The sequence below is a fragment of the Vespula vulgaris genome, chromosome 9 (assembly GCF_905475345.1).
Source record: "Vespula vulgaris chromosome 9, iyVesVulg1.1, whole genome shotgun sequence".
In the NCBI taxonomy this organism is placed as follows: domain Eukaryota; kingdom Metazoa; phylum Arthropoda; class Insecta; order Hymenoptera; family Vespidae; genus Vespula; species Vespula vulgaris.
In genome coordinates this window covers 4,347,850-4,374,964 of record NC_066594.1, presented here as the reverse complement: position 1 = coordinate 4,374,964, position 27,115 = coordinate 4,347,850, and the positions used below count along the sequence as shown (strand labels likewise).

Here is a 27,115-nt window from a genome sequence, read left to right as displayed (position 1 = left end):
AAGCCGCTAGGTAGAGAAAAGTTTGCGCGAAATCACGTCCAAGTTGAGAAGGTGCCGCGGCTGGTACGCTCGGAATTTCAAACTTTCTTTCTCCTTGACTGTACTCGTTTACGAGAAAATTGAGACTAGGAAAATGTTCTGAACTATAGCTCGATACGCACTTAACTTTCGCGTATCATTTTCTTCCGTTCTCATTGCTCCTTCCACGCGATTTGTTTCAAATCATAGACAAATAACTACGTAGTATTTCTTATAAGTAGCTGCTTGGAATATTTCTTAAAGTATTCAGTTGTTCGAGAAGCGTCTTCATTAAATTTGTACGAGATCTTCTCTCAAAGTAACTATATATAACAAATTATATTTCGAAAACGAAAATTTTAAGGAATCACTGGAAATAAATGTAACTAGAATCCACGATAGAAGAATATCATATCGATCGATATAAAATTAAACGATTTCTAATTCATTAATGCAATTGATATATGTTAACTATTTGAAATTACGGTAACATAGCAAGCTGCTTTCTCGCGATGATCAAAGACATAATCATCTTCTTGGACGTATCCCATTCTGCAAGACGGTATAACGTATGACAAGAGAAAATGCTTCAATTATCGCGCGTAAAGTCTCGTCAGACTTTCACAGAGCGCATTTATCGCGGATGAATTCAAATTGTGACATTTCTAGGGGAAAGGAAGAAAAATAGCAGTGCGCATTAAGAGAGAGAAATAATGAGTGCGCAAGGGAGGACCGACGAGCACAGAGGATATTTTGTAATTAAACAGGAATAGAGTCCGCGAACCGTTGATTCATCGTTTCGTATTATGGCGGAAATGTTTCGCAATTAAACGAGGTTGCGTCACTGCGAAAACGAGATGCCAAAAGAATTCAACGAAAAAAACGGAAATGCTAGCTCGTTTCTCCCACCTCTCGGCGTCAATCCTCTGGGATCTCGTTACTCGACGACTCGTGATTATTAATATCGTTGATAGATAATGAATTCGTCACGAAAAAAAGCTCTTAATCAAGTAGATATCATTCCGTACTTCTCTTCAAAATTTTTTATTCCATTTGATCGAGTATGAATTTGTAAAACAAACGAAAGTAATCTCGAATCGAAAAAAATTCGAATCGGAATTGATTTTCCTTGAAATCGACAAAAAGTACGATCATAAGCGAACGTAAATACTTGGAATATCAATTGATCGATCTGATACAATTTTTATCGTAAAAATATAAGAATTTTGATTCGCACGATCAATTTCTCTTTCGACATACCTACATTTCGAAGAAAACGAACGTACATACACTCTCGCTTGTTGCAGACTTTGAAATCTACGTACGAGAGATCGTATGCATGTTTAAAAAGGTCGGTATCTCGGGTTTCTACGAGGTAGCTGTAACGCACAGCAATGCAGCGGAGCCGCTTCACTGGATATGCTAGGGAAATGGAAAGGGAAAAAGAAAGAAAAATGAAAGATACAACAGACGTAGAGAGAAAAAGAGTAAGAGAGAACGAGAGAATGGGAGAAAGAGAGAAAGGGAAAGAGAGAGAGAGAGACAGAGAGAGCGGGGAGGGAAACGGCAGGAAAGGGTACGGAGAGCGTGGATTAGTAGGGGTAAAAGCACAGAGAGCTAAAGCCCCGCGAGAACTCGTATAATGTTCTTTCTTGGAAACTTTTTTTCCAGAGAACGATATGGCAGGTTGGAAAGGAAAAACGCAGAGTACGCCTGCAAGAATCTAGTAAAAAAAAAAAAAAATAAAAATAAAACAAATTAGGCGTCGTTTAAGAAAACGCACGAGGAAACCTCGTAAAATACTACAAAAAGCTAAATAAAGATCGTTCCTTGAAAATTTGTCGTACATTTAATACAAGCTTAATTCAAGGAAGGCAAAAGCAAAAGAATTCTTTAAGGACGATAATATAAATTATTTTTTTTTTGAATGTCATTCATTCGACTCTCCATGTCGATTTCGATTTCGAAACACGATGAAAGAAAATTCGGAAGGATATAGGTACACGTGTTACATATTGTTTCGAGCTACCACGAGCTGCAACGAATTTTAAAAGAAACTTTTCGATATTCTTCGATATTGTCGGAAAGAAGGAAGTTTTACTAGCTATCACTTTCTGTTTGCTCGATAGCAAATAGCTTGTCTTCGAAACGATGTCTTAAAGTTTTCTACGCCTGCTAAACCTTTGATTATGATTCTTTGACGAATACTATAATAAGTGATATAATCCATGCTTTTCGGAAAACGAAAGAGATAAGAATCCCGAGAATCACGTATCAAAGCTTTTTATAGAGGAAACTCGTAAAAATCGACGTTAATCTCGTTTGGTTCGCTCGTGAGAACTTTAAATGTGAGACAACGATGAAAGTTCGTAAATAGTACGTCGTGTATTATTTCGCTCGTATATCACTGTGCTAGAGTGTGGACCGGGAAACGATGAGGGGTGTTGACGTCCGTAACGTTTAAAGAGGACGTCTCCTTTTGCGCTTGTTCCAACAGTGAACGGGTAGGACATGTCCATTGAAGCGTGTCGTTACTAGAATGCTCTTCGCGCACGTAATAATCCTCTTTCCGCGAAAAGTACCTACTGGGAATTTCAGCGTTTGAATTTGCTATGAGCTCCGTAAAGCAACGTGAGAGTGAGAGTAAGTGAGAGAAAGAGAGAGGAAAAAAAACAGAGATAGAGAAAGGGAAATAGAAAGAGAGAAAGGAAGATAGAAAGAGAGACGCACAAAATGGCTCGTTAGAACAGACAAAGTAGCCAGTAGTTATTCCACAGTTACGTCAGACGGCGGCTTGTGCGGGTTAAAGTCGAGCTTGGAGGCGGCAATATGCATGTATGTACATACTCATATGTACATAGCTCGGACTTATTCCCCTTGTATTTCCTGACGCGCATACATTATCCCGCTTCTTCGCGCAACGGTTCCTGTCGTTTACAACTGTATTTCAAACTGCGAGCGTAAATCGACGCCGAGTGGTCGCACGCTGTCCCCACGGAAATACGATATAGCAAAGTTGATCTTCCTAGCCGAGATACGTCCCTCCTCCTATTGCCAAACTATATGAGTATATAGTTACAACTACATATATATATATATATATATATATATCCCTCTACCTGCAAACTCAAAACGATTCCGAATATGCAGTGGCATCGTGTTCGGAGACCAGTTTTCCCAAAGTTCAACGATGATAGCCATTCCTGCAATTTTCAGCAATATCTCTTCAAAAATTATCTTCTCTCGAATTCCATACGAAGCGTTTTTACAGTGAATAAATTTTTCGCGTATGCGTATTTATAAGAGTAACACATATTTCAAAGAATACCACTAAAATTGACGAAGTTCATTTTAAAATACTCCTCGAAATCGTTCGTGCGAATTTCGTCCTCGCATACCGGATGTATTTCGTGTCTACGTTCCAAAGTTTCGACGATTTCGCGCTTCGTTAGCTTTTTACCTCTATTACCTTAATTGCGGCAAACGTCCATCGCGATTATCGCAGCGTGTTAAATGCAAGGAGGAGAACAACTCTCATGTTTCTGAGTTTCTTACCATTTTAATCTCACACGCGATGCTAAATGACTAATCTACGCCTCTTCTTTTCTTTGTTTTTCTTTTTTACTTCTAGTTTACGAAGTCGTTCGATCGTGTCAACAAGTTCGCTATGTAATATTAGGTAAAATTCTTGATGTCACGACCCTTCAAATAATATTTACAGAAGTCTATTTTCTTTTTTTCTCTCTCTTTGTTTGGAAACCTCTAAATCGAATAGGTATACTCGGTTGAAGGAAATATGACCTATGTACATTGTGAATGATATCAGAATAAATATTCTATTTGTAATTTGCACGATTTCCTTTAATAATATATAAAAAATATAATTAAGTATATATTCCGGTTTCATATCGTTGAATTGTTTAGTTCGAGAGTTCGTACATAAGTTAAATCGCTTCTTGGGCGATCATTTGTTCGTGTCACTTATTTTGTCTATTGTTGATATTTTTCTAAATATTATTGTTTAGTCCGTGCTATTACATATACCAATAGGTTACAATATATCAAACAGGTAGAGAATTTGACTTTTCTTACTGTTTTGAATTTCACGCCAGATATTTGTTCGCTTTGCTCGAAACAAAACAATCAGGATGACATGACCGTTTTCATGTCTCTCTGTACACGTTACTAGACATTGCTTGGCTCTGTCTCGGCGTAAACAACTCGGAGAATCTCTCAACTATATTCCTCTCTGGTTGCTTCCTCGATTGAAATGCTGGACTGTGTGCACGATGTAATTTATTTCTTACTTAGTTCGAGTCTAATTCGCGCTTGAGATATTCTGCGAAATAATCACCGGATGTCCTGTTAATTATACGTTCACGTAATAGGATGTTTCATCGAGTCCATCGTCACTCTACAAGCGCTTTAAAGTCACGCGAACAAAAGATATAAATTTCCATTTCTAGTATTAGAACGCGATCGTAAAGATACTAAGGGTACGGGCCAAACTCAAATAAAGTCGATAAGAGAAACAGCCGAAAGCTGTAAAGAAATATTGAACGTTCTGCTACTCGACCTCCGTACTTATAACTGTGCAAATAAGAATGAGCTCGTTTTCTTCGTGCCTTAGTGTTTTCCATATCCGCGAATACCGTCTCGTAACATTAGTGTAAATGCTTGAAATTTCTCTTCAAGTTCGTTAATGTTCCACCCCCTACCGTCGTTCCCTTTTACACGGCGATGCAAGATCGTTCTTATGCTTTTCCCGCATACGTACATGTCTTTTGCTCGCAGACAAAAGTATAACTTTGCAAGGGAAATGGGAAAATTGCAAAAGCTCACTTAGTAAATGTTTGTTTGATGTCGAAAGCGCACACCCTTTACGTTGCGTCGTTTGTAGAACGCGGAACGGAAATAAGAACGTCACAATTCCATTTGTCGTCTATTTCTTACCTTATGATATCCGTTTTTGTAATAAAATCTTATAATAGCAAGAAAAAGAGAGGCAGAGAGACAGACAGAAAGAGGAAAGAAGTAATTCCTGCATCGAATCGTTCATTTGTTTCGCTTTACTCGACTCGAACGATAAATGTCGTCGTAGTGGAAAAATCAAAAGTTTCACTTTTGTGGAAGGAAGCCTTTCAATTCTCGAAGACAAAAAGTAAGATCGTACTCCGTGTGATTACTGCAATGCGGTTCCTTCCTTTTGCTAGCCACTTCCATTCAGTATCCGTTACCTTAATCCATCTTTGCGGTTAAACCAAACCACAAGTCGTAAATTCCAGTGAAATTCCGCCTATTCAAAATCTAGTTTTTATTTTGCCCTCACAATTATTCCAAACGTACGTTCTTCTGGTGTTTAAACGAGATCGTTGAGAAGAAAAAGGAAACCTAATTTCACAGCTTCGCGAAGGCATACAAAAGTCAGCATAATTCTTTACGAATCCGTAGAAGTATACACCTACGTTTTGTTTTTAATTTGAAAATATATCGTAGACTAACTCCGTTATAACGGAGTACAATTAGCTATCAGAATCAAAGTTAGATGATAATAGTATCTTTTCCTTTTATTCTTTAACTTTTTTAAAACAGGTCAATCTTGAAAGTTTGAATGTCAACCAAAAGTTTGGAAATTACGTCCTTTGCTAAGTTGACTGCTTATTTGACTTTTTCCTTATTCGTAAATATTCGTTATAATTTGAGACTACGGTAAGATGAAGACAAAATTTGCAAACCTAAGCATTCCTATCTATAAAGGGGCACACGTGTATTTGCATGTACGTTCTCTTCGTGAGAATGTTAATGCATTAGTGAACTTTGTAAAGTTTAGTGCGAATGTTCTTCGACGCCTCTAATTCTATGACTTTCACGTACCGGCTATTATCTTTCTTTGACAAATACAATGTATCTGACTAAAATTTATTTCACACTAGTTTTCACGAATCTATGTTAAGAAACATTAGATAATAATTTAATTACTTAAAAGTCTTTAATTCCTTACGATAATTTTCATTAAATTTTCCATTACATTAATATATTTTTGTTTGCCATTAATAGGATTCTCCCGTGTTTTTTAGTCTTAAAATCGCGGATTTACTTTAGATGATTTTACATTTTTCTCTGCCATCTTTCATCGATTCATCCATTCTCTTATCGTTTGAAAGCACGAACAAGTTTTGTAATATCATTATGACAAAATATATCAAACAGTTTCTTAATGAGTTTGTGATACAGATATTATAAAAAATAATATATCTGACATTATATTTTCTAATGAATTTAAACAGGAAATAGTCCTTTTATGCTCTCGAAATTCCCACTAATTGTTTAGTGTTCTTTTACGTCCCCATTGCTTCTAATATTGTCAAAGATATTCGTTTAAACTTTTCACTTGGCTTACTCAGAATAATCCGTTTATCTTTCTCTTCTTGTACGAACTTTGCATATCATACATGCATATCTTAACGATGAAATTTGACCGCAAATAGAAAAAACATTTGCTTGCTTCTTTTTAGGAAAACTTCCAAGTTTCGTTGTAGTTAATTCCACGGAGGTTCAACTTCGTTTATAAGTCGAACAACATTTACATTAAACTTCGTTTGCATCTAACAGGAATTGTGGTATTTGCCCGATAGTATTCACAGAATCTTATCACAATCACAATTTTATTCCATTATACTTATATACGTTTGATTAAGGTACTAGTTCTTTACGCTATGAACAAAATTTGTTTAGTCGGGTTTATATAAAAATACATTTTTATAACCGGGAAAATTTTTATAGTCGGAAAAATTCGATTTAAAAATTGTTCAAATAAATGAGTCGTTAGAGTTGTTAAATTTTAAGATACAGTTTACTCATTCACTCGTAGGTTTCATCTGCATTTTGCAGGCATGTTGCGAGTCGTCATATTCAGATATATGTACCCGTAATAACACGTTACATATATCTAGGTAAGTTTCCTTGATGAGAGAAATGGAGAAAGCTTGGAGTACCTGAACGTAGATGTACAAAGTTCTAAGGACAGTTGTAGCGTTAGTTCCGAGCCAAGATGCATCGTATCAAAGGAAATTAAAGAACACATCAGAAAAGAGAGAATAAGATAGAATGTAATTCTCAGACGTATCGCAACGAATGATCACACTGTCTTACATAGGAAAAAGATAAGTCACGTTTTCAACTTATGGTTTATATTCGACTTGCGAGTCGGGATGCAAAAAGAGCGAAATTGAAAAAAAAAATAAAAGACGCGACTCTTAATCAACTGCAGTAGTCTTCTGGATTCTTTCATTATCGAAGACCAAAGGAGTTCAATGAGGATTCGAAGGGATCGGAGAGAGGACTCGAAGGGTATCAATCGAGCGGATTAGTTTACTGCTAAAAGCGTCTTTTCTTATGATAGAAAGGAACACGAGTGATGCTTCGTCACTGGCTTTTCTTCGTTCCATTCTTGAAAAACGAGACGACGCACGTGCAAGAAACGTTTCATCAACGAACTAGAAGAATAAGAAAGGATTCCTTCGAATGAATATTCTTTTAAGAAAAAAAGAACGAGAGATAGGAAGCAAACCTTATGATAGAGGGCAGAGGAATAGACGTGCGACGGCTCGTCGGTTGATGAACGTGGAAAACGGATTTGAGCGTTCCCTCTTTTATCAGAAAAAGAGAAAAAGAGAAAAAGAGAAAAAGAGAAAAAAAGGGAAAAGAAAGCTCGGCGGTAGCTCGTCGATCGTACAATCGGAAGACTGTATGTCCGTGTTCATGGAAACGTGCTCTCTCGGTCGAACATTTATTGTCCGTCCTCGAGTTCGCATCGTCGCGTAATCCGTTCGGACCAAACCTCCACTTTCGTCTTTTATCGACCGACCGATCGAGTCGGTCTGATTGCGACACCATCTTTGTCGTACGTGATGTCACGCGAACGAATCTTTGACGGACCGTACCTCCCGAAAGCGCAGTATCCACGAAATCAACTAACCGCTCGGTGTTCGCACGGATAAGGTGAGGCTCGATTGTTTATTGGACCGAAGTAATTGCTCGAAATAAAGAGAGAAAAAAGGAAGAGAATCTCGATCTTGTAGATTCCTCGGCCATAAACTCAAAACCATCGACCCGAGCGACCAAGTACTTTGTCGATCGTACGAACGAAACGGCGAATCCCTAGATTCTCTTCCGTTACGATGATTAAAGCGATATTCCTGATCCTGAGCGTAAATAGGTTATAGATGCTTTTTTTCATTCCGCTATTTTAAAGTATCCGTCTAGCAATAACTCGAAAAAGGAAAAAGCTAAATTCGAATCTGCGTCAAAACTTATAAATTATTTATTATCGACATACATAGATACGTACTTAGATACTATTTTTTTTATCCGCAAAAAACGAGTACGTTTGCCAGTCAACAAACTCGATCATGTTCCAGCATTACGGATATTGAAATTTTTACGATATCTCCTAACTCGATCGATTCTCAATTATTTCCTCAATTTGATATCATTCTCGGCTGACGTTGGAATCGATCCTGTGAAAAATCAATCGAGCAGAATAGAAAATCCGGAAAATACATAGAAAGTAAAGTACACATGTAACATGGTTTACGATCCATTTGATACGACGGTTCTCCGTTTACTTCAAAGATGAAACGTGTTACGAAAAGAACACAAACGTACATAAGATGTATATTTATACTTGTTCCGTTCGTTACCTTATTTCTTGGACTGAAAAGAAGTATGCAAGGGAGCTTGATATTAAAGTATCGCTTGAAAGATCTCAAGAAATCGATTCGTCGAACGGACGGACATTCGTCGTTTGAACATCTACGAATCGAAATATTCGCTGACTTCTGACTAACGATAAAACGATCGCGTCCGTGTTTTCGAAGAGTTCTTCAAGATTAAGAGTAGTAGTAGGCTCAAAAGTAACTCAAAGTAGGCTGTTTCCAATTTTAATAGGATCTAGAGAAGAATGTAAAGATAAAGGGAGGGAAAAACTTTTGGCCCTTTTTCCGTAACGGCGAAGCGGCTGGCCGTCGTCCAGCCTAGAGCGAAGGTGGATCCGGTAAGGGCGGACGTGCCTCGCCGTAATTCAAGTGGATAAGAGGAAAGGTGCTCCATCCTGCGGACTCTCGTTCGCTCGTCTCCAAAGTCCACAAGAAGCCCGAGTACACAGAGGATGCGAATGAGAAAGCCGTGTAAAAAGGATCTCAAGGATTAAGATGACAGAAGCCGCGATGGAGCATCGCCGGAGGTAGACGTGATTCGTGACCGAGTGTCTCGCTTTTGCGAGTATGCTCCTTCGAAGGGCAAATTCCAAAGCAACCACTTAACCCCTTCAGGATTGATCTTTCTAAAGGTAAACTGTATACCGGACGTGACGTCTTTCGCGCGAACCCACTTTTCTACGACCTTCCTCGACTTTCCTTCTTCTTTTCGTCTTCTTTTCATCCTTTCGCCTTCACTGTCAACGAAGTCAGACGTTTCTAATAAAAACTTAAAATCCAATTATCGCCCTGCTAAGAGAAGAGAAGAAACGAACGGTGCTTATCGACTCATACCTTATGATGCTTCTTTACAAAAGCCAATGTTATCATTATTCTTCGTAAATCGATTCAAGGATAAATTTTGAAAAATAAAAACAAATACTTCTGGATACTTCGTTTCGATCAAATTGGCAAGTTAGCTATAGCATATCGAGAGGGAGAAAGAGAGAGAGAGAGAGAGGGGAGGGGGGAATAGAACCGCGTCAAATTTGGATTGCCACGTCGATGAAAACAAATCCAAAATGGATTTCACTGACTGACGATCGATAGGCTAACCAGGAGGATTGACAAGAGCCGCCAGCGTTATTAAAGGGGAGAGGAGGATGGAAGGAAGAGGATAGCTGCTGGCAATTATAACGTTGTATAGGATCCACCGGTAAATAATGGGTTCGATCGGTATTCGACCAGAACATCAATCACTTCCGATCAGCAAAGCCAACTGACTTCAGCCTAAATCGGATGGTCAAAGAGAGACGATCGGACAAGAATCTCAACGAGGGATGGAATTGTGAAAATCGCATGTATCTATAAGATGTATATATACATCAGTCTCAAAGGATTCCTCGTAGTAAGGAGGAGAAATGCAAATTAAAGTGATTTATACGATAAAGATATTAGACTTATTTCTATTCGATGCAACAAGACAAATGAATAAAACAAAGATGGAGACGGATACTATGTTTCCAAGGAAATACAGAGACAGAGAAAGAGAGAGAGAGAGAGAGAGAGAGACAGAGGGTGAGATTGATACTAACAAACAAGAAATATTTCATCGATATAATGGGCACAAGGTGAAACTGATTAATCAGAGTCAAGTCGATTGTTCGCTGTGAATGCTAGCATTCTCGGTAAACCCATCGCACTGACCACACAGCACGTGATACGATAAGGTCGCGTCTGGCGACTGAGAACGTTCAGATTGAACTCGCAACCGCAGCTGATTGTGACTTATCATTCGCATCGGCTTCAATGGACAAGCCAGAATCGAATCGCTGGTTTGACCAACTTCTATCTACTGTGCTCGATTTGTTGCGGTGCTCTACAGGCGTGGAAGTTGAGACCTCTATCGAACGTCGAGCAAATGAAGATATTTGACGAAATGTTATCGTCGTTGTTTCAGACTACGTCAGAAAGGCAGGCAAGCAGAGAGTAAGTTCGATACGTCGCATGAATTTGTTTCTATGATCAATGAATCGATTCTTTTCATTTTACTAACGTACGTCTACAGTTTTTCCAATAGTATTTTCAATGATAATACCAATGACATCGATTATCGATTCCAAGAAAAATGCTTTCAATTTTTCGTCAAATTTTATTTCGTGTATTTAGGACGAAATAAAACGAATCATACTTCTCTAAAAGGAGAACATCGATTATGAATTGAAATTTTTTCAAAAAACTCACCAAATAAAAACTTACTTTTCCGAGGAACTACTCAAATAAAAAGCTTTGTTAAAAGCTCTCTCTAATCTGACAACCGATTGACTTGGAAGCCTCTTGATTTTTATCGATTTTTAACAATCCGTTCTTCTATTCCCCTACAGACTTTTCTTTAACTTTCGTTTAATCTTGTTTTGATTTTTGACATTTCATATCCTAAACAGCATACTCGAGAGAAGATATAGTCGAGTTTATACCGACCGTTTCTCGATTTATCTCTCATTAATTTCTAAAGTGTACCTCAATACTATAACAATAATTCGAAATTAAATAAGATGTTCTAAGAAATATTTTCTAAGAATCGCTTGATTCAGAATAGTTCTAGGAAATAAATTAGTATTTAATTAATGTAATAAAAACTAATTTTTCCAGCGAAAGTTGAGTTAAAATAATAAATTTGATAACGCGGAACGAAATTCGATAAGAGTAGATGATCTCTAATTAAGAAGCTTATTAACAAAGCTTCTTTCGACTCAGAACTGTGAGATTACTACTCGCTGTGTGTTTGTATAACATAATAAATTATAATTATCCAATTACTAAAGTAAGGTCGCCAGGAAAAACTCGGGACGAATATTGTATATACACTAGTTTTCTTTAAAGCAGATTACGGATTCTCATTACTCGCTGCTACGACCAGGAGTTTCGTTCCACTTGTTCCGCTTTTTATCGCAAAATTGGATCAAATCTTCGGCCTCCTTTCTCCCCCTTTCCCTTTTTCTTTTACTTTTACCTACCTGCTCCTTTTCTACTTCCTTCTCTTCCACTCTGGATTTGTCTTCTCGCTCACTGCCGTGCAGATTCGGTAGAAGAATGCGTCGAGGTATACGAGTGCCATTTTTACATTTGCATATAAATAAGAGAGGATCGCGCGTGGGTCGAGCGGATCTATGTGGCCTCTGTACGCTTATATACCTACGTACATACGTATACGTGCTGGCAGATTTCTTCGTATATACGTTAATAGGACATAAAGGTATTCGGGTGCTCTTCGACGAAGTATATACTCTGAGAACGACGTCTCTGTTATCACGTGGCGGAACGCACACGGACGGAAACTCCGATATAGCCCCTTTAATCGAACCCGTTACGAACTCGTGGATTTTCGTTACGCCTAGTCCTCCTTGCTTTCCCGTACCTCTACGTTCAACCGATGTTTAGCAACGTCGCTCTCTATCGAACTTGGAGAAACTCAAAAGCAATTAAATGCATACGGAAACGAGAAATTTTTAATCGTTATTTCGTGTCAATTTTTTCGAATTTGACAAAGCGTGAAAAGTTGTTACAATTTAAATTCTTCGATGCTATTATTTTTAACATACGTAACATACATACATATAAAGACTTGAGAAAGGAGAAACAAATTTGTGCAAATGATTGTTTTAATCAATGTTAAATAATTCATTCATGCGGTAGAATGCGAAGAAAATTAAAATGAAAGTTACGAAATTCAGTCACGCAGCTGTGAAATTTCGTTAAACACGAGGAGGTGTCGCGAGAGAACGAAGTGCGCACGATACGGAGGTGTAACTGAAGTGGATTGAAGGAACGCAATTTAAGTGAATTGGGCCGTGTAACCCTCTTCTACCCGCATGTAAATAGATTTTAATATACTAACACGTCGTACTGGTATACTAACACGGTCTATGCGAAGTGTAATTTCGAGCGTTTAACCTCGAGAGGGGTTTGAGACGTTGAAAGGGTTGCCGTCGAATGAAAGGACATGGACCTAGGTTGCCGTATGCGTTGGTTCGTCTACGGTGTCAGATTTAACAACTTTTCATGACAATGTAAAGCGGACCAATTATCCGTGTTAATTAGAGATCTTTGCTTTTGTCAAGACAACGGTATGCAGGGGACAATGGTTTGAGAGAAAATTGCACGCATTATATCTGCTGGCACAAAAATTAATTCTTGCCGTCTAACCGTTTAATTGAATCGTTCGGATGAAATAGATAAATGCATAAATATTATACTTTGTCATTGTCATTAAATACGAAGCATGAATGCAAATATAAAAGTAAACAACTAATTAACTTACGACATATCGTTAGTAATATTTCCTTATAAATAAGTTTATTCTAAAACTTAAACGAACAACGAACAAAATACAGAAATACAGGAATATTTTTTTTTTTTAATTAAATTACTTTTTTTAAATCGGACTAAATTTTCTGAATTTTTTAACATATACGAAGCAATTTGTATGCTGTATAAAATATGTAAAGAATTAAAAAAAAAAAGAAATGAGTTTTACGTTGAAACCACAACGGGAAATAAAAAGAGAACATTTTTTTTGTAAGTTTAATATTGAGAGCTTCAATCAAAAAAGCACACATGCATTTTGTAGTTACGTTTATCCAAAGATCTTTAAAACTGTGCTTAAATGTTCTAAATGTTATTAATCTTTATACAAATGTAACTCGTTACATCGTTATCGCGCTTAATTGAATTTCAAAAAGTATCCGAATATTTATGTGACCGAGCGTATATATGTAGATAAATACATACATCGAATATACCGGATGGGACGACGATAAAAAGGTGGGCTTATTTGTAAAAGCACTCGCAATGAGAATCGTGGTAGATGTTGAACGTATTCCGAGAGAAATTACGATAAATAATCGTCGAAAATTTTCATGAGAATAGCAGGGTGGTGGCGCAAGCACGAGACGCCACCCGAACGCAACACAATGCCGTCTGGTTCTATTTGCATAACAATGTTTAGCCGTGAAAACAAAGCTCCGTGACGGACCGAGAGACCGGCGTTCCACAGCGCCCTTGGGCAAAAACTGACGTATTAATACCAACTGAATTTTCGGTAGTGTCGTCGGACTTAATTTTGGCACAGCACCCTGTTAATTGTTCAAGAACTTAACGTTACCGTTTGTTAGTGCAATCTTCAAGACCAATACAGTCGGTACCTTTGGAAAGACAAATAGAAACGAAAAGCGAGTCTCTCTGTTTGCGCAAGGAAGGTATCACTTTACCAGATTAGATAGCTTTTCGATGAAACCGTAACCCGAACAGAAAATTTTCTTATCATTTTCTTTAAGTATATAAGATACTTTCGAAGAACGATAGTCGTCCAAAAGCATTTTTTCGTAGCATTTTTGATGAAAAATTCGAGTAGCTCTGGTTTGAAGGGCGGAATAAGAGAATCGTTTCCCATTAATATTTTCACATCAAACTAGATATTGTATAACTGTCGAATCAAGGATGAAAAAAAAGATAATGAGGACGGAATTTTAAGCGAAATCAGTTAAGAGTAAAGTACCGAGATATAACCTTCCTAGAAATGGTATTTAGAACGAGAAACGGTAATAACATCGAGAAAGGAAACACTTTCTGGAATTATTCGAGAAATATCAAAATAAGTTTGATCATACATAATTTTACGTGTTCTTAGCATCGAAACAAAAGGACATGTAAAACGAAGGAAACAATAGCGTGCGTTAAAGCGTATCGATCGATCATAAGGGCGCACGAAAGCTTGGAAAATCGGCCAATCTCGCGCTATAATTTGCCGAATATGTATCACCGTGCGGTGCAGCGCGGCGCGGCGATTACTTCGGAAAAGCAGCAGTTTGGTCTCGGTGAAATATCTCGAGCGAGCACGGATCGAACATAACCGTAATACGTAAGGGGACATTGGTTGTAACGGGAACAGAAACATTATGTTCGTATCTGCTTGGTCTACCACCTTCCCACAGAACTCAATAATTTCGGCAATGGCCACGAGCTCGAAAAAGGTCCGGTAGTATGATGCCACGAGAAAAGGGGTCGAACACGTAGCACGAAAGTGCGTGATGCACTCTCGTGGCGTGCTCGCGGGCAGTAACCCTAAATATTAACACGTGCCCTATGCGGCGAATTGCACTGCATTACCATCGCCAGCGTGGTCGGCCATTACCGTGGAAATATTGAATTTCGTTATCGACCTGAAATTATCAGGCTGACCCGACGCTCTAAGGACAAGCATTACCGGACTATAAAGCCCAGGGAACTCTTCAAAGGGTCGTTCAACGTGTGCGTCGAGGTTCGTGCTGTTGTTGGAGCTCGAATATAACACTGTTTTCGAACGATGTCTCGTAGAGAGGTAAGGGCGGTAGACAAAGCCGCGTATAGTTGGCGAGCTCTAAAACCGGAGAACGGTAGGTAAATGTACGGTAGGTACGTATGTATGTCAAAATTTTGTACCGGTTCTAAGGCAAAGAAGGACGTACGAAATATCGTATAAACTCGAGTACGCTTTAAAGACGACGATTATTGTCTAGAATCTAGCGGAGCAACGATAAAAACAGTTTTTACTTTTTAATCGTGAGCGCATCCTTGATGAAAACATTTTTCCGCTCCTTCGAAACGATATAGATAAGAAGAGAAACAATAGTCGGTTAAAATGTTCTACTGAGACGGTGCATCTCTCTTCGAAACACTTTCATCGATCGCATCGGATGAAATCAAAGTAAAGCAAAGAGAGCAGTCTCATATTCTCAACCTTCTACTTTCTCGTTTCCTCATTAGCATCGAATCCACTTCGTCGCCGAACTTTCAACTACCTCCGCACAAAGAAAAGACTGCGATTGAATTACAAGTTTTTTTTTTCACACGAAAACGTGCACGCGTTGCGACGGTTTCTCGTTTAACGAAAGATTAGCGATGTTAAGTTTGCTCGCACTTTACTGTGCAGGTTTATCGTATATCAGAAGAGCTAAGGAAGGAAAAGGAGGACCGAAACGAACGGAGAACCGAAAAGCAAGAAGAAACTGTGACAGGTCTGTTAATCGACGTAATCAGACTGCCGTAATGCGTCACGACAGTTCTCTCGAGAAATTTCGTTTCGTTGAAATAAATTTCATCGCGTTGTTTCTAAAGGCGTATCGCGTATTCGCTACCACGATCAAGCTTAAAGAAAAGATCCCCTCGATCGAGCCACGCACGTTGAAAAAAGAAAAATATGAGAGGGGGATTTTGTTAAACCACCGAGGATATTAAGCTCGCTCCTTTTAAAAATCTCTTCTCCGGAGTTCTCGGTACAAAACAATGGAATATACCTCGTACGAGGTCGAGTTGTGGGAAAAATAATTCAACCTACGTACGAAACATGCAACTACCGGCGCGTGTTCTTCCCCCTAGAACGAAAAGGAAAAAGCAAATTTTTACGAAATATTCCAGAAAGCGCATGGACGATGTTATCTTTGTGCGAGCACTACTTGTCGATGTAAAGAGAGAAAAAGAAAATCAACAATAACAAAAAATTCTCTTGGCTTCGTAGCGAGTAAATTCCGATAAAATCGTGTGGGAAGATACCGATCGATCCCATGAAGTTTCAGGACGCAGAGAGTAATCGTTATTTTGGTTAACGGAGCTGTACAACCATTTACGTGGCCGTATTTTCATCGTGACGATGAGAGAGAAAGAGTGATAGTAATTCGAACGAGGAGAAAAGTGGTACGTCACGATAGAGTCAACTGCACTACTACGTATCTCGCTCCCGATATGTCTGACTGTATGTCGTTATTTCTACTAAAATCCGTTTCGTACCGAGCCAGCCTCGAACGGACGCGCGTCGACACGTAGTCGGGCAAAATGCCGCAAATATCTAGCTAAACCGACACTCATTTTCTGTGAGACTCATTGTCACTGGCAAAATATAGACAAAAAAGAGCTGTATTCTAATTCGCGCGTTATAATTTTTTTGCTTTTATTTACCAATAAAAAGAAACACGTAACAAGATTTCTTTTTTCCGTTCTCTCTCGACTCGTCCACCATGTAAAGCATTTTCTACTATGTTTATTTAATTTGTTCCGACTTCAACGAACCAGAAACAATCGGTAAACGAAAGAAAACGACTTTGATTGTTAAAATTAATTCGAAGCTCCTGTAGCTGTCGGTTTTCTACGAGTTGAACAATTTTCTTTTCTTTATTGCAACTTTAATCTCGTGCAAGACGTCACATGACGTCAACTCGTAAAGGCGTCACATGAAAGATTCGATACCTTCTATCGTAATCCTTCGCCTTGCCGAACTTTAATCTTTTTCAACTTTACACTATTCACTCGCTTCGTTTTCTTCGAGTTATCTTTATTTTCTGAACTTTCTTTATTCGTTCGTAGAATTATTACAGAACGTTTTAAATCCTTCAAGCTCTCGGTGTCGTATACGTCGTTTATAATTGCAGCAACGATAGGACGTATAAAATAACAAGAATGAGTCTACGAGCGGTAACTCGAACTCTTTATCTCGAAACGTTATTGCGGACGAATATTTTCCGTTCGAGGCTCTTCGCTGGCGTGAGAGAGTCACTCCATTAATCTTTCGTAATGGTTTCGATCGTCCTTCCGTAGCGAAAGTCCGTGTGTTCATTCGTCTGTATACGTATGGTGTATGTATGTGTAATGCGTTCGCGAATGCTCGTTCGAAATTCACTTTGCTTTATTTAATCTCTTTCGCGCGTATCGTACTCTACGTTCGCTAGTTTATCGATTGAAAATATCGAATAATATAGTCGTAGCTAGCTTCGATACTACGATGTCTACTATCTTTCTCAGCAAACGCGAGCGAAGAAGAAAAAACATACGAGTAAAAAAAGAAGACGAAATTAGCAAGGTAGATTGGTTACCAAGCTTTTTCCTTTGTTGTTAGATTATCATGGTCAGTGCGAAAAGCGTAGCAACGGATAGCCTGAGAGTATATGGTAACAGGATAGTAGATGGAAAACAAAGGAATGAAAAAAGTGCGCGGTCATGTTCCTTTTATTGCATTAAATGTATTTTATTTATAAGAAGACGACAATCCTGAAGACGAAAGTTGTCTAACAAGCAGATATTTATCGAAACATTCAAAATGTTGAGATATCTTCTTCGTATTACGATTCAAGGATTGATATATAGCATTCGTTCATTGGAATCGTATACTCAACGAAATCATTAACAAGATAGAAAAGAGGATACTTGTGTAAATATAGCCCATCACCACAAATATCGTTAACCTATTTTCTTTAACGAATCTAAAGTCGGACAAGTGTAAACGAATCATTTTTTACTGTTACAACCGCGATACGAAAGAATTGTCGGTATATTCATACCGAGGGAAAGACGAGAGATTTTTTTCATCGATAGAAACAAAATATCGAGAGCGTCGACTTATAGCGTTGTTATTTGCGTTTCCGGAGGTCGTGAATATTTTCGCGAAAGGAGAAAGGCATGGCGGGAGGAGAACGGCGTAGAATAACGTGGTAAAGAGGATGGCGGACCGAGAATCGGGCGAAATATTGGAAAGCGGGCTGCACGGCGAGATAAAACGTTTCATAAAACAGACATCGATTCCATATTACCCAGCACCACATCGACGTGGATCTAGAGCTACATCGTGGGATCCCCTGGGTGCCTGGATATAAGAGCAACAGAAATAGCGCGAGGCGAAAGACGATGGTGGAATATGCATTTCCTTATTGCATCGAGTCGCATTCTACCCACCATTATTTTTTCTACTCGAATGCATTCCACTAATCAAAGTATTTTTATCGAACACTTTCCAATACCACGATCTGATTAAAATCATCTTTAAATGTGTATGTGTGTGTGTGTATACATATATTCATAGAATCCAAGAAGGAGAGCCGTAGAAAATCAAAAAAGGTATCAAGACAAAATTATTTTTAAACGTCTTTAGAAAAAACGATTGTATGTAGATATTTTTTATGCCAAGCAATATCGCAATTTCATGGTTTTTCATAGATTAATAATGCGGATGCATGAACTTTGTCTTTGTGATTTATTTAATGATATTAAGGAACGGTTCAGATTAAGTGCTAATACGCCGGAGTATCAATCAGTCCTTTCATCGGGTGGATTTGAATGATCGATCTTATACTAGTTTCTCGTCAAATAGTTCCGCTTCGTAGAACCCTCCTCACTAATTTTTTTCGCTTCTTCGATCGTGGAGAAAAGCATAGAAACCAAATGCGCGAGGACACATTTCTTGCATTGAGTGACACGTCTGTCTTTTTATCCTCAATATTTTCTACGATTTTTTTAATCACATTGTTAGCCACAACACGCGACGCTTTGTCCTCATCAATCTCCGGCGGGTCATTTGAGTCTCTCTGTCTGTCTCTCTTTCTCTCTACCTCCCTCCTCTCTCTCTTTCTCTCTATCTTTCTCCCTTTTCATCGTCTATCCTTGATCATTTATTTAAAGAGCCGTTTACTCGACCTATTTTGCACGCACAATCGTGTACGCGTACTCGTTAGCATACATATAAATGTGTCAACATTATTTTTCACCCGTAAATGGAAGGATGCTAAGTTAAATTATTAATATCTCATCTATTCCTGTTGTTCGATCGTTCGAAAATTCCACTTTTCACCATTGTTCTATAATTTTTAATAGGATAAATAAAATTAACATTCATTTGATGTAAAATATTCCAGATTCTACCATAATGGATATCACAATCGTAATAACTCCAATTCTCACATGAGTTATCCGGAAAAATTATCGAGCGAGAAATAATGTCGAGCTTTATAATTTTAAAGTCAAATTTCTTCATTTCTATGGACTATAAGAATTAAACGACTCGAGATTAACGACAGAATTTTTCTTTTCTGTCTCACTTTTTTGCGAAATTAATCGGATGGAAACGAAGGGAGTATTCGGGCAATATATCGAATAACAAGCAAACTATTTAATCACATTATTCTTGTACACGTACATGAGATTCTCTACTCTTGAGTTTTTCTGCGTATAGCTTTATCCATAACGACGTGATAATTATTTTATCGATGTAAAATAATTATATTTTCTCAGTACGGATAATATTCGTATAGCATCTAAATGCTTCCCAATGAATCACTGTATTCGAGGAGATTCCTACTTTTTTATTTTCATCAGTCGATGCGATATTCATTGCTCGGATTTAGATTGCATTGGCTGGAAACTTTTTTATAGGCTTCCTCGATAGTCTCGCGAATTTTTCGAATTCTTTACAAAAGTGGAATACCGTGATTGTAAAAGTGAATACGACAGATTTAAAGAGGATACCAATCGATGGAATCAGTTCAAAAAGAAATACGTGATTTGTTAAAATCTCTTCATTCAATATTCGAGAATGTGAAAACCGCTAGTGTAACGTTCGTATAACATAATTAAGCTAGGAAAATTTATTTTAAAGGAATATAGACTTTTAAAATCATGCAATTACTTTTTTTTTCTTGATTAATCTTGATTAGAAATCCACTCTGAAATCTCTCGAAATAAAATCATGGAAAAATAAATGGAGATAACTACTTATTATTTCAGTTTAAAGCTTTTGATAGACAAATAAAAAATTTTAGAATTTTTTTCTAAAATATATATAAAACAATCATCGGAAAAATATAGGAACGTTTACTTTCTGAAATTTATTTTGTAATCGCGAACATTATGCTAATCTAATGACTGTCATATATGATCAAAAAATTAATAAACAACCTTTGCAATTATTTACATTTCTGTCATTCAGTTTATGCATTTTATACATCTAATTTGGTTAAAATAATATTGACATTCATCGAGGCAGAACCTACCCTGTAATAACTATTCCTCTTTTAAAGTGTTATAGGGCTTATTTTATAAATAGATAAAATATTGATTTTTTCATAAAATTTTGCATTTGAAAATAAAGTAGTAAGTATATTTGAAAGCGATATTTTTATGGATATACTTTTCCTTATTTCAGAATCGACGCCCGAGAAAAGCCAGTGACCAAAGCGCAACATTCCTCGGATTCGGGAGTATTTGGTCCACGAGCTTACTTTCGAACTGCCTTTCCCAGCCCCGCAGTTCTCGTGATCGATGATATAAAGAGGCACGATGCTGCAACATATAGATGTAGAGTCGATTTTCGAAAAGGCCAGACGCGAAGTTTCCGTTACAACCTCACCGTCATCGGTAAGACTTTTATTATTTTTCTCCTTTTCTTTCTATCTCGTTTTCTTCGTTTAAAGACGATAAAAATGTTAACAAAATTCTGGAACAAAGAGGAAAGTCAAAATTATCTCCTTACTCCTTACTTTTATCAAATCGATTAAATGTGTATATATATATATATATATATATATATATATATATATATATATCGATCGAATCCGAATGAATTTAATTATATATGCACTTATATAGCTAAAGACTCAAAACCGGACGTCGTCAAAAACTTGATCGATCATTCGCATCGAATACAAGCTTACTGAAAATAGTAGAGACGCGGCATCGAGTATTTCCTTCACTCGTACGATATTACTATCACCCACGTACTGCCACTACTACTTCGTACTTCCGACTATGGCGAAAAGTGCACTTCTCGTCCGTAAGAGAAGAGAGGGGAATAGGTGAGTCTGATCAAACAAATGGTGACTGTTGAAAAATGCATGAGCCAATCGGAGACGTGCTGCCTCGACTGACTTTCTCTTCCCCTCTATCACTATCTCTGTCTCTCTATCTCTTTCTATTTCTCTTCGAACTTTCTTCTCTTGTGCGTCAGCATACTCGTGTCACGACGCGCACGTACGCGAATCACCGCTTTTCCTAACCCTTCTTGGTACTTAATCTGCAGTGAGAATCGCTTTTCGTGTGTAATCCTCCTACCACGTTTACCTCGGTTCTTAAGTTCCTCTGAACTAAGTATTGTATAGGACTAATGCGATTGTATGCATTATGACTAGGAAACATCATACTATTAATGAGTATTCAATTATGATCAACAAGGAAAATTTCATTATTATAAATATAATCATTGAGAATCACTCCGCACAAGCTATTAAGTTCAAAGTATTATACATACTCTTCATCATATCCCTTTGATATATTCGATTCGTATCTCGCGGCCTCAGAAATTGCTCTTCAATCCAAATAGTTTTTCTTTTTCGATGGTTCTACTGTAAGAGTTATGGCGCGGTAGTGGTAGTCGATCATAAAGTCCGCGACATACGAAGGTGTAACTTTCATGGAAGGGCTTCAAAGCAGTCGGTTACAGTAGGGTCGAATCTCGAGAATCGTATAGCTCGCGGCAGGAATATAACTTGGAAAATCGTACTTTCGATCCTTCGATGCCGAAATCCATCTTCCGCGCCAATTCTTTGCACTTTCCCTCACCTTTAACCCATTCGCATGAGGTTAGAGAGTGCGCATACGACGAGGGAGGGCAAGCGAGTGGAAGCAAAGAAGGGCAAGGGAAATAGGAATGACGGGAGCAAACTCGGCGGAATGGAAAGGAGAAGCAAGGCCATAGAAAGAGAGAGAGAGAGAGAGAGAGAGAGAGAGAGAGAGAGAAAGTGGAAAGAGGTAAGGGTGAAAACGGCATAAGTGTCGCAGTGCAGATTTCAAGAAGAACCTTCGGGCTAACGTGGAATTTCTCTTTCTCTCCTCCTTGCTCTCTCTTTCCCCTGAAAACCTGTTCTGTATCTTTATTTCTCTCGACTATGTGCACGCACCCTTCAAACTCTTGACTCGAATCTGTCTCTCTCTGTCTCTTTATCTCTCTCTCTCTCTCTCTCTCTCTCTCTCTCTCTCTCTCTCAATCTTTCTCTTTCCGTTTTCTCCTTTGTCCATTCCATGACTTGCTCGACTGCAATACAGAGAAGAACGACGACGAATACGTTGACGAAGAGAGCTGCCCTGGTACAGGACGACCGAGTCAAACGTACTTGAGGTATTCCAAAAAAGAAACGAATGAAATTGGCTGCTGTGGATCGCTAGGAACCCCGACGGAGATCGAGGTATTTTCATCAGAGAAGATTGGTTCCCGTGAGTTCCTAGATTGCGTCCCTCCAAGCTCCTGTGGACTTTACCAGACTAACCGCCGTCCTTCTGCAAACGATGCACTGCCAGAGCACCATGCCCCTTCACTACTACCTCCCACTGCTACCGTCCCTCGCTTCTGTTATTCGGTTTTTCCTTTTTCTACCATATTACGTTCAATTTCTGTGAACCATGCTACCTTTCTCTTTTCTTCTTCGAATAGAATTGACTTACTCTTCTTGACCAATTGAACCTTAATAATACACTGCAACAAAAAGGAAATCCTAAACGAATTATTCTTTGTGGAAAATGATAATGGTTATAAGGACTATACTTTGTCTATTTTATAAATTAATAATAAACAACGAGACAGTATGATTCTCATATCGATCCTCAAAGAGGTAATTTGTTGCAAGCGGATCTGAAGTTAATTAGTTTACGATGATGAAAGAAAATATCATACTATCCAATCCATATTAAAAATAAATTTTATCAGAAAAGAATTTGCGGTTTGCATAGGAATCACAGATTGATGTGTTAAATTAGTTTTCCGGTCATCGCTTGAACCGTGTCGTCTCTTCGATGAGCGTAGGTATACCTATCTTATAATTACTTAAGGGTTAGAAAGAAAGAGAGAAAGAGCGAGAAAATGGAAGAGAAGAAAGAAAAAGAAGCACGACGTGATTACGATCATGACGATGATGACATATTAATACACGAATGAAATTGTGACGCGCGTACGTTTAGGATCACCTGCGTATAGAGGACAATAATACCATGGCCAATATCGAGGTATTATTATATTATCGCATTACGTATTGTCTCAAACAATGTTGTAATATTATCATATCGCATATGCACGCAACGCTATTACCCTTCTCATCTGATACGCACGAACGCAGACTTATCTCTCTTATTTATATCACGAGGTGTCACATTTAAACAAAATTTTTGAATATGTAATTTCGCATTTACGCGAGAGAAATTCAAATTTAATAATATCTCTTCAAAGTACTTTTTTCCTAATTACTTTCTTTTTTCTGATATTGTATTCTCTTCTTCCTTGCCATCAAAAGTGACGTAACACAACAGTTTTTCTTCGTTACATCAAAGAAACATATACAAAAGCGTAATTTGAAATTGTGTGTTAAATTCTTGCATATCTCCACAGATAAGGTCAGGAAAAAGTTCGTGCGACGAGCGCTACAAACTAGCACGAATCTCCATGCATTAACAATTCCGAAGCGTATCGGAACGACGTATAAAACGTGCTCGGCGATGGAGAAAGAACGAAAGAGAAATTTTCTACTCTCCGACGCTTCACTATTATACGAAGTATACAGACTGTAGCATACATGTAGGATAGTAAGCGAGCTTTACTCGGAGAGATTCAAAGGGGAAAATAAAGCTGCGCCGCTACGAGCGCGACAACTAGCTTGGATATTTTCAAGAAGGCTTTAACGCGTACGTTTTTGTCTACCGAAAGAACAGCCGCATGTGACAACGGCGGAAACCGCGCTACGACGAGAAAACCGGAATCTGTCGCACGACATTACCTCACGCTCGACAACTCTCTCTCTTTTCTCTGTCTGTCTTTCTCTTTCTTTCTTCTCTACTTCATTCTATTCTATTCTCTCTCTCTCTCTCTCTCTCTCTCTCTCTCTCTCTCTCTCTCTCTCTCTCTTTCTCCCTCTTTCGTTCGTTCGCTCGCTTTATGCATTGTCCTGCCGTGACGAATTCGACAAGAAGTAGTAAATTGATAAAAGAGGAAGACGAAAGCGCCATGTTGCAAAACTGGGAGAAGAAATTTTGAAAGGGCTGAGTACCTTAACTTGATTAAATATCGAATGGGAATAATTTAGTTATCTATGTCTTCGTTTAGAGCAAATTAAAAACGGATTAGAATTTCGATAATTATCGTCCATTATTTAAATGGTAAATTTTAATAAGTTAATGAGAATCATTGATAGATAAAATAATATTTAAATGACATAACGAAATATTAGAACAGAAGAGAAATTCCAACGATCGTGCAAAAAAAACTATGATGTTAAATTTTCTTTTAATTAATCTTTCCATTTCTTTTCCTACTTTTTCTTGTCATCCTTTTTCTCTTTTGATTTTGCCATTTACCAATGAATCCAACTTTTTCCATCGTTCTTTTTCTCGCAGATAGATATGCACATTACACCATATCACGTTCGACGTTCTATCACGTATTTTCTTTAATAAAATCTGAATACTTATTTCGTTGCTTTGTGAAAAGTGATAAGTTTCGCATGTTAACGCAGTCGATTTTTTGTTTAAAGTGTCATGCTATAATCTTTTTGTCCGGCTATTATTGCATCGTCGCAAATATGAACAAATAACAATGTACCTTTGAGAAAAAGAAAATAAGGTTGGTAATCCTTTCTCGTCTTCCTTTATTTCGTATATATATATATATATATATATATATATATATATATATATATATATATATATATATACAGTTATGTTCGTCGACTAATGGAAAATGCGATGGAAACGCAGAGGATATAAGAGGTAGATAATAAGATATAAAAAAGTAAAATCAAAAAAATAACTTTATACATATAGGTCTATCAAGTAACGAATAAGAGTACGTAATCCAATCTCTTTCTGACGCAACTAATTAACTTCCGCGACATTTAAATTACATCTTAGAAATTAAATTATCTCGTTTCCACCGCTTCTTAGTTCGTTCTTGAATCTATAATCACTGCTGACAGAGGAATTGTCAGCAACCATCCACGATGTGATTACCAATTGGCATTAAAACTAGAAAGTGACATTTCAAACGTAATACTGAACACCTTGCATATGTGATGTAACTAGTAGATTATTTAATTCTTTGGGATTTTTTGGTTTTCTTTGGAATTCAACTCGTTCAAAAAAGATGAAAAATATTTTTGAACTATCCTCCATTGTTTCGCGCACAAGCGTGATAATCTTTTCAAAACTAAATTGCACCAAATATTTCACATTGCTCGGTGCTCGAGGATCATGACGATCTTGCGGAAAAGGGAAAGAATTTCGAAAAGAGTAAAGAGAATGTGAAACTGACCATAAGAACAAACAGGCCGAACCTTGGAAAGGCGAATAACAGACGTGGAAAAAAAGGGGTGGCCAAAGGTAGAAAAGGTAGGGCAGGTAGTAGGAGGGTTGACAAACCGGACCCAAGATCAGAAAAACGGTTCACGGAATCGCATGAATTTATGACCGACATAAATCGGAGCTGTTGGCTCGCGCGTACCATGATTTTCAGAAGTCTTTGCGAGTATGCCCACCAGATTCTCACCACTCTGCACGATGGAATCTACGAGAAAAAGTGTGCCCGCTCGGAAGCCAATCGGAAGGACTACGATCTCGCGTGGATTTAGAAGCCGGAGCACGTTCGCCGAAAATCTCCGTCAGATTATATCGCGACCGACGATTACCTTGAGAATCTAACTTTAGATACCCCTCCCTGTAATGTTTCTGGACAACTTATAATGCGACGATCGCCATCAGCGTTAAATCGAACGTAACGAGCGGGGAGAAGATAAAAGACGAACAGAAATGAGGATTAGTATCGAATTTTTTAATATGACTATACATTTCATCGAACACATTTTCTCTTCATCGAACATCTCTAGTACGTGTAGAATATGGGAAAGAAATATCGTAAACGAGTAAAAAGAATAGATGCTACTCGCAATTCGCGCCGACTGTCGGTGCAAAAAGAAAAAAACAACGTTTTCTTGGTTCCCTTACGATTATACGGAGAATAGTCGCGTTCGCTATATGTACACCTCGTTGCCAAGCACTGGCACGTTGGTTTTGGTTTACCAAAGTATGCGCGCAATTGCCGAAGGGAGCTCGTAACTCGAACTAGCGTAGAAAGGAACAACCGTTGTCAACCGCGATGTGATAAACTACCTCGAACGCTAACTACGAGCGAATTATTCCAAGTAGATGTTCCTTTGTTGAAGAACTTTCCTCGACATCTCCTAGCTCCTTCTGAGTATTGGACGAAAAAAAAGAAGAAAATTCTTCGAGGAGAAGGTATGACGATGCCGCGATTCGGCTCGACTCGGCCCAGGCTTAAGCCGCGTCGCGTTTCTCGGCCACTGAGAGAGAAGAGCGGCTAACCAAAAACGAGCGGTAATCGCGTTAGTTCGCAGCTCCGACAAGAAACCCGTGAGACTTCGCGAGAGAATTGCCACCTGTTTGGCCCGAAGTAACGCGCACAAACTCCATTTGGCGTGGCCTCTAACGGTAACCGTACGATCGTTACGCTCTCGAATACGATCGTAATTAGTGGGATATCGAAGGAAGGAAGA

The 27,115-nt window shown here is 38.2% G+C and overlaps 1 protein-coding gene across 4 annotated transcripts in view; it reads left to right on the top strand.

Annotated features, from left to right (window-relative positions):
- LOC127066456 (nephrin-like) overlaps positions 1-27,115 on the top strand; it is a 268,358-nt gene that overhangs the window by 171,060 nt on the left and 70,183 nt on the right. For all 4 annotated transcript variants that reach the window (XM_051000231.1, XM_051000230.1, XM_051000234.1 and 1 more), the window contains one exon: positions 20,716-20,927. In XM_051000231.1, the coding sequence (XP_050856188.1) occupies positions 20,716-20,927 (212 nt within the window). The remainder of the gene's footprint in view (positions 1-20,715; positions 20,928-27,115) is intronic.